This window comes from Nannobrachium achirus, assembly GCF_963921795.1.
Source record: "Nannobrachium achirus genome assembly, chromosome: 18".
In the NCBI taxonomy this organism is placed as follows: Eukaryota; Metazoa; Chordata; class Actinopteri; order Myctophiformes; family Myctophidae; genus Nannobrachium; species Nannobrachium achirus.
In genome coordinates this window covers 44869537-44878369 of record NC_137825.1, presented here as the reverse complement: position 1 = coordinate 44878369, position 8833 = coordinate 44869537, and the positions used below count along the sequence as shown (strand labels likewise).

Here is an 8833-nt window from a genome sequence, read left to right as displayed (position 1 = left end):
GTGGACCTCATTCACACGTTCTGGCTCTGCCCCTCCCTACATAACTATTGGACTGAAATCTTTCATTCTATATCAGGCATAGTGGGGAAAAGAGTGGAGCCTACTCCTTTGGGTGCTCTGTTTGGGGTCTTCCCCTCACTGCCATCACTCTCCAAATTGGCCAGGAGACTAATTTTAACTAGCTGGAAATCCCCTACCCCTCCCTCATACACTCACTGTTGAGAGACACTTTGCACTCACAAATTGGAGAAAATTAGACTTGCACTAAAATGGCTCCACCAAGAAATTTGGGAAGGTATGGGGTCCTTTCCTTCAGTTCGTTCTAAATCTGAATCCATCTCTGATTGAGGTACTGATTGAGATACTGTGAGGATGCATGAGGTCCATTGGAGTTTGGATATGATGGGTTTGCTGTGTCGGGTGCGTTGTCCTGCTATGCGGATTATATGTATTTCATAGATGTTTTTTTTTTTTTCGTTGTCTTGCCTGTTTGTGCTCACTTGTCTGTAACGACCTATTTTCTTTATCCTATATTTTTTTATTGTTGTTTTGGGTGAAAATTGCAATCCTTGTATCACTGTTGTATATTTGATGTTTGTACAAAATAAGCTGCTACTCTTATTATCGTACCACTTCATTGCCTTAAATGCTTCATTTGAAAATCAAATAAAAAAAAGTGTAATAATGCGTTTCCAGTCTAAATTGGTTAAACCCCCTCCCCCTATGAAGAACATTCATGGGGGGCCCGCAGTAAATCCTTGTTTGGTGCGACACCCCTGCCTGCCCCCCTTCCCAGCAGAGTATGAGGCGCTGGGGGAATTGAGAGAGACTGACCTTATATTTCAGATGCTGTGTTCCGGGGTTCATTCGGTCTGCTCTCAGTGGAGATGGAATACCAAAACAGGACTCATTTTAGCACCAGCCCCCTCACTCACATCCTCTGCTTCCCTTTCCTGTCGGAATCTCCTGCGAGGATCTGGAAAAACAGGAATTATAAATGTCAATCCGTTCGCGTTGAAATTGTTATTGGCACAAAGGGAGAGGTACTGTGTGTGTGTGTGTGTGTGTGTGTGTGTGTGTGTGTGTGTGTGTGTGTGTGTGTGTGTGTGTGTGTGTGTGTGTGTGTGTGTGTGTGTGCCGCGAACCGTCGCAAAGATAAAGAACACTGTGACATATTTAGATAAAGTGCATGAGTTGTGATGAAATATATGTTGTTATCATGAGAAACTCTAGGTAGGCTATACAAACAGAATTTGAATGTAGTCTTCTACAGTGGTTCTCAAAATGAATTCTGGGTTCCTTCCTTTAGGGTTCAAAATTTACCCTTACAAGACTATAACTCTGACAGTATACAGCAGGGGTCTTCAACGTTTTCAGGCCAAGGACCCCTAAGTTGAGAGAGAGATGAAGCAGGGACCCCCACAACCTGTTCATAGATTCCATAGTTTCATCGTTTGACAGCACAATCATCAGTGTATTTTGGATTCATGTCAATGTGTGTTTCCAGATATTTGACCACTTGAACCGTCAATATTTAATAAACTTGACCTTTCACTCTGTAGTCTGTACTTCGTCTGCTCTTTTTCCCCTCTACACCAAAGCTCTTCGCCGAGGCGTTGTGAGCTTGTAGATCTGCTATTTTTGGCTTAAAAGTTCTCAGAATATGGACGCTATAGGGTTCAAGTGGTTAATATAAAAAAGGAGAAATAAGTTTCTATGACACAAAGATTTGGAGGATCCCCTGTAGTAACTCTGAGGACCGCCTAGGGGTCCCGGACCCCCTGTTGAAGACCCGTATACAGTAGCCTATACTCTGAGAGTATACAAATGGAACGAAAGGGTTAGGGTTAACCCTTTCGTCCATTTGGTTCCATTTGTACACTGTCAGAGTTAAGGGGAGACCTTGACATTTAAAAGTTCGAGAACCACTGTAATCTTCTTAAGTCCACGTCTCTCATTTGACCGCAAGAGGGCGCTTGAGTATTTCTGCTGAATGAAACCCAGTTCGCCTGTTGTCTTCTCTTCCCTCTTTGACTTTAATCGCGGGGACTTCCTGGTTACGCGTTCAGGAAACGGTGTAAAAAACAATAGTTGCTTTTATCGAGTCTTTTTGTGGTTTATGGTCCAGATATGAAGCAAACATTTCCAGCCATTGGGTGTTGAACGACACACGGACTCACCGATGATCACATAAAGCAGAGCTGAGAGACGGAGGGTGCAGTGGGTCGAAGAGAGGTGAGTTTCCTGGGACATCCAAATAAATATAGTGCATATTATTAGTGTTATAAACATGAAAAACACCTTTGATTTCTTTGTATTGTCACTTGTTGTGTGTCAGAAAGTTGTGTTTCCAACGGCAACGGTGTTCTTCTTCGGTGTGCATCGAGGATGTGTGTAGACATATGTTTTGTTGTATTTGATCCGAAAGCAACAAAAAAACATGCATTATAACTCACTAAAACCAATAGACAGTCACTTTGAGGCGTTTAGCTTTGTCTGGAGATGTTTTCAAACCGCCATCCCGCAGGAACAAACTCAGTAAAGTAATAGTAGTCTAAAAAAAGCGTGTTTTTGTTTTTTTCCATAGCGCCACGTCATTGATTGGTGACTGACACACCCCGTGCAACCAGCCCAGTTGCTTCCAAGTTCCGATTGCCCAAAAAAACACCACAGTCAAGACCAAAGGGGATCTACATAGAATCACACCAGCCGGGGCCTTTAGCTGCTATTATTTTGACATTGATCGGTCATCATCATCATCATCATCATCATCATCATGACGGCGTCCAACATGGGTCTGATCATGAACGTGGTCAACAGCATCGTGGGAGTGAGCGTGCTGACCATGCCCTTCTGCTTCAAGCAGGTGAGATGCCTTTCACGTTTTGACAGTTCTTTTGACACACAGACACACTACTATCGCATTGCCTGTAGTGTGTGAACCATGTGAACGCACAGCTGTCATCATGGCAGTGGCGTCAGTTCAGACAGGGGCGTCAATTGGGTATGGCAGGGGGTATGCATGCAGCTGCCATACCCTGGGTCCAGAATACATGTTACTTTAAAATATAAATCCATGAATGTCTCATTGTCTATCTGTGCTGGTTATTATGTTGTTAAATTACAATAAAATAACTACAAATGCAAAATGTAACAAGGTATTATAATTGTATTCTCCCCATCTTGACAGAATGGTATAGTCCCAGGTTCTGCAGGTCAGCTGCACAGGTGCAATTCATTATTGTTAATTGTGGCACGTTTACTATATTAATCCAAGTTTAGCTGCACTTGAACAACTGTTCCAGACTGCCATATCCAGCCCAAGAAACCATAGACATTTTGGGGGGGAAAAATAGAATGTACTTCTTAAAATAAATGTATCATGCCTGTTGCTAAGGTATGGCAACATGACTGGTGTCTTGCACGCGCGCAAGACACTGGTCATGTTGCCATACCTTAGCAACAGGCACGATGAAAAGTACATTTTATTATTTCCCCCCTGTAGGCCAAGGTATGGCAGCTGCCATAGCTTGCCATACCCAATTGACGCCTCTGTCATCATGGCACACTTTGCACATACAGGGTTTTATGGTGCTGTGATGATAAGAGCAGCCCTGCTGTGACCCTATATGAGACTGTGAACTATGTACGACCCACTTCCTGGCCTGGCCTGGGGGTCACACTCGCATGTATGTTTTTATTTTATGTATTGCGCCTCACTATTTGTCTGTCATTAAATGTTTGGATGAATTGAGTCGTATTTTGAACTGTACTTTCCTGTGCTTTTTTGTTGTTGTAATCCTCTAGTATTCAAACAAACAATCATGTTCAAATCAGGACTAATCATGTCAGTTGGGATGTATGTATATCAACCAATCAAAGTGCTTTTCAAACAACCAAAGATTGACCAAAGTGGTTCACAGAGTGAACTAACGTCACATCAAAATATACATATACAAAGTATGCATGTGACCTTGCACCTACATTGGCACAAGAAGACATTCGTGGCACAAAAACAGTGAAAAAATAAATACACTCATAAATGATTAAAAGCAAGGGCATAGCAGTGGGTCTTGAGTAGGGGTTTGACAGCCTCTATGGACTGGATCGATCTAATGTGAAGGGGCAGGTTGTTCCAGAGCCTGGGGGCAGCAGCAGCTAAAGCGTGGTCATCTCATCCCTGCTTTTTTGTCTGCTTTTGGGAGCAACGAACCAGCAATGGCGTGTCTGCATGTCAGCACTGCAGACCTCAGCTCTGACTGGGGTATTAAGGGTGCAATAGTTCAGAAAGATACATTGGCGCCTGGCCACAAATTAAATAACCTTAATCAATTCTAAAATGAACGGGGAGCCAATGAATAGCGGCCAGAAGTGGGGTGATGTGGGTCACATTATCTGTGTGTGTCTTATTAGTCTGTAATCATTTTCCCATTTATTTTTAATTCCGCCGGCGGCAAGCATTTCAAGCATTCAGAAGGATTTCACAGTGTTGCACATAGGGATGGGACGATATGAAAATGTCATATCCCGATTATTGTGACGAAAGAAATGTCGATTTACGATATTATCGCGATAAGCAAAATCCATTATCCTGCGGTGGAACATTTGCCAAAAAATAGCAGATCTACAAGCTCACAACGTGCCGCGTCACGTTGTGAGCTTGTAGATCGGCTATTTTTTTGCAAAGACATTTATTTGATAGAGCGTGAAAAAAGTATCAAGTACGTATAAGTACCTTTTACCAATTATAGGGGGTTTAAGTGGTAAATAAAAGGTGAATTGATCCCAGTGCATGACGGAGGACGATATCACGATAAATTGAATCTCCACGATACGATTATCGTGAGTGTTTCTTTATCACAATAAATGATAATATCGCTTATCGTCCCATCCCTACTAGTGATATTTCATCCTGCTTTTCTGGACTAATCTGTCTCCCTCTCCTCCCTGTCTCTCTCTCTCTCTAGTGTGGTATTGTGCTGGGGACCATACTGTTATTCGTCTGCTCTTGGATGACCCACCAGTCCTGTATGTTCCTCGTCCACACAGCCAGCAGCACCAAACGCAGGACGTACGCAGGACTGGGTGAGTTAAGACTCCTGATTCACAGCTAGTCTTCACCCTTGCGACTATAATTATTATTGCACATCGCAGTGAAGTCAGGAAGCAACGTGTTCAATAACATAATGGTCAGTTCCTGGTGATGAGTAATGTCTTTGTACATGACACATGCCCACGTATTTAAGACTTTGGCACTGAAGGCACTGAAGCTATGAGTGTGCTTTGATCTCCTCAGTACTCTACATGCAGCCGGCAACTCAAAAGGGATTGGTGTGCGTTGCACTCCTCTGAACTCCACTTGCCCGTGTCATAACATGCTGTAACCCCCCCATGAAACAACAAGTTTAAGCTGCTGTTTCATAGCAGACAATGGCTGCATGAATATGGTTTAGATGATTATAATCCCATATTTTAATCATGATTATCAATGATATTGGGACTTAATCTATTTTACTGCACATTCTGCAACTCCCAGTTACACTGAATTAAACTATTCAGTGTAACTGGATTCTGTCTAAGCTAAATTGCAACACAGGAATAATTGTGCTGTCATAATACTACAACACGTTGTTTGTGTCTGTGTCTGTGTGCATGCAGTGTGATATACGTTGTAATTAAGTGTGACTTCACAAAGTTCAATCTCTGAACCCTTATCAAGGTGAAGAGTTTGGTTTTGAGCGCCCTTATCTCAACACACCCGTCTGTGCACTGATAATGCCGGTTAATTCACACACTGACGTCACTTGTTTCTCTGCAGCCTTCCACGCTTACGGGAAACCAGGAAAGGCGCTGGTAGAAACCAGGTGAGTTTGTTTGCTTACTCTCGAGGGCAGCATTGAATAGAGATGGAAAGAATAAAAGGGCTCAGGTGTCAGATTGTGGCACTCAAAGATGCCGTGGTTTAGGCAAAACATTTTGTCGTTTGATTTGATTGATTGATTGAAGACTTTATTAGAAGTTTGCATAGAAAAAGGTTCAGTTTCATGACGGTACAGTTCACTGTTACAAGGTCAACTAAAAGGAGATCCTAGAAAAGACTAAGCTTATTTCCCTAGGAAACCATTGAAGTATCTCATATAACATTGAATGACAGACGGATAGAACACAGTACTATGCAGTAGATATAGTACGGGGAAAAAAAGTAAATAAAAATAAAATAAACGGTGCAAAAAATATATACTGTAGGTAAATACAAAGAAGGGTCAGGGGAGGCTGGGCTAGGTTTGTTATTGCCAGTTGCGAATGGCTGCCGCCTGTAAGTGTTTTTTCAGGGCGATTTTAAAGGATGCTAGTAGGGAACCACACTCCTTTAAGGCCTTCGGTAGGGCATTCCACATTTTGGTTGTATAGCAGAAGAACGGGTTTGACCCTTTGTTTGATAAATATAACATTTCTAGTGTATTATGTTGTCATGAGCCCTAGAAAATAAAAGTGACACACAATGGCCCGGCCAGCAGTGCGGTGGTTCGGGCACCCAAGGCTGCAATGCCAGCCTGACAGTGTGTCGCGGGTTCGAGTCCCGTTCCCAACGTTCTCTTTGCTCACTCCCCATCTCTCTCACCATTTCCTGTCAGTTTACTGTCATATCAAAAAGGCATAAAAGCCCAAAAATAAATCAAGATCATAGTACATAATCAACATATGAATATGAATATGATCATTTGGGTGGTGATTTATCTAAACACCTTAGGCAGCTTATATACCTTTTTCCAGAGTGCTGTTGTGTAGCTGCGGTGTCAGTGCACAACCGCGCGCACACATAGGTGCCACTTGACACTGCAGTTATGGTTGCCACTCCCATACTGTATTTCTTATTTTTCTGCCATGAGTTGGCCCCAGGGGGGCCAGACCCCTAACCCTGTTAATGACAGTGTCCTCACACATCAAGTCCAGTGAATTAGTGATGCATCATGCAAGAAGTAATTATGGAATTTCATCAGTGTTTGTACCACATCCCAAACACATGTACATACTGTACATATAACCTTCAATCTCTCTCTCTGTCTAGTATGATAGGGCTGATGCTGGGGACCTGCATTGCATTCTACGTCGTCATCGCTGATCTCGGCTCCAATTTCTTTGCTCAGCTGTTGGGGTTACAGGTTAGACTTTGTGGACTTTTTGGACTGTTCATAGCACTCATTTGCTGATGATTACATAATACCAATGGCTCATATCATAGGTTGCTATTCCACTACTGATGAATTCAGCCTTCTTTGGTTGTAATCTCGAAATGAACTTTTATGAACATAGAACCTTGAACAGCTGTGATCAGCTGTTTATTTTTGGTTAATTAAAAAAAAATTACATTCTGCCGCTACTGTGCTGATATGTTATAGTTCATCTTCGTAGGCTCAATTATTAGTATTGATAAATACTAGGCTAAATTGGATACTATTTAACCCATTTAGACCTGGGGCAGATTAAAAAAATTGACATCCCAAGTTATTCAAACTTAGATGGCAATACTAAAATTACAAAAATGCTTTCACGGTTTAAAGATATAACGTATAGCCTTTCGCGTTCTTAATATATAGAGCATCGCAGCGGAAGTTGTTTACTGGGGTCACTTAAAAATTCATTTTCATTTTCCCCATAGACTTTTACAAAAATATTTATAACAATTATGTTAAGCCTCGAATAAAGCCATCCAGGATGGCAGTGAATCATGACCATGCAACCTTTGATCCTATGTGAAAACATATTTTAATATTACATTATTTGATATACTACATTTAATAAATACCCTTTGTTTAGCGTTTTTCAAAACGTTCTTTTCATAGAAACAAAGGTCTCATGTTCATGATTCACTGCCATCCTGGATGGCTTTGTTCGAGGTTTAACATAATTGTTATAAATATTTTTGTAAAAGTCTATGGGGAAAAATGAATGGGCGATTTTTAAGTGACCCCAGTAAACCACTTCCGCTGCGATGCTCTATTGTGTTATGAGACTAGATAACCTCTAGGATTTTGGATATCGTGATATGATCAATTATAAGTGTCGTATATATATATATATATATATAATGGCGAAAATAAACCGATCCACAAGCAGGTAGATCGGCTATGTTCACAATTTCTGCCTCTAATAGTTGACATTATTTGTTTACTGTTGAATGAGAAAACCATGTTGCACATTAAGTTAATCATCTGGGAACCCCCCTCCTCCCCCCAAATAATTTGGGTCCCGATCCACGGGTTGAAAACCACTGACCTAAAACACTACACTAAAAGTTCAGAGACATGCTTACAATGCAGTCCTGTGGTCCTGATTCCCCCCTCCCTCCCCCTTCCAGGTGACAGGGAGTTTCCGCATTCTGCTGCTGATCGCTGTGTCTCTGTTCATTGTGTTGCCTCTGAGCCTGCAGAGGAACATGATGTCCTCCATCCAGTCCTTCTCTGCCATGGCGCTCATCTTCTACACGCTGTTCATGTTCACGGTGAGCCTGACAAGGAACCGGGGCTTGGCAATACTTTATAGCAGTGTTTCTTCAAACTTTCACATTTCAAGGTCTCCCCTTAACTCTGACAGTGTACAAATGGAACCAAATGAACCCTAACGGGTTCATTTGGTTCCATTTGTACTCTGTCAGAGTTACAGACTTGTATGGGTCAATTTAGAACCCACAGCTAGAAGGTCCTGGGTTCGATTCCCTCCGGGGGACGCTGTGGGCACTGGGGGCGTGTTCCCTCCTCCGCGTCATCAGCGCCCACACCCTAGGTGTGGTTGGCGATAGGGTCTTTCTGTGTGGAGTTTGCATGTTCTCCTC

The 8833-nt window shown here is 42.2% G+C and overlaps 2 protein-coding genes across 4 annotated transcripts in view; one reads left to right on the top strand and one right to left on the bottom strand.

Annotated features, from left to right (window-relative positions):
• The window catches only part of LOC308302754 (WD repeat domain phosphoinositide-interacting protein 1-like), a 265670-nt gene that overhangs the window by 145994 nt on the left and 110843 nt on the right, over positions 1–8833 (bottom strand). The gene's annotated exons all lie outside the window — the stretch shown is intronic.
• The window catches only part of slc38a10 (solute carrier family 38 member 10), a 43294-nt gene continuing 36519 nt past the window's right edge, over positions 2059–8833 (top strand). For all 3 annotated transcript variants that reach the window (XM_080747039.1, XM_080747037.1, XM_080747038.1), the window contains exons 1-6: positions 2059–2235; positions 2588–2866; positions 4968–5085; positions 5819–5864; positions 7070–7163; positions 8360–8503. In XM_080747039.1, the coding sequence (XP_080603165.1) occupies positions 2777–2866; positions 4968–5085; positions 5819–5864; positions 7070–7163; positions 8360–8503 (492 nt within the window). In that variant the 5' untranslated portion in view covers positions 2059–2235; positions 2588–2776. The remainder of the gene's footprint in view (positions 2236–2587; positions 2867–4967; positions 5086–5818; positions 5865–7069; positions 7164–8359; positions 8504–8833) is intronic.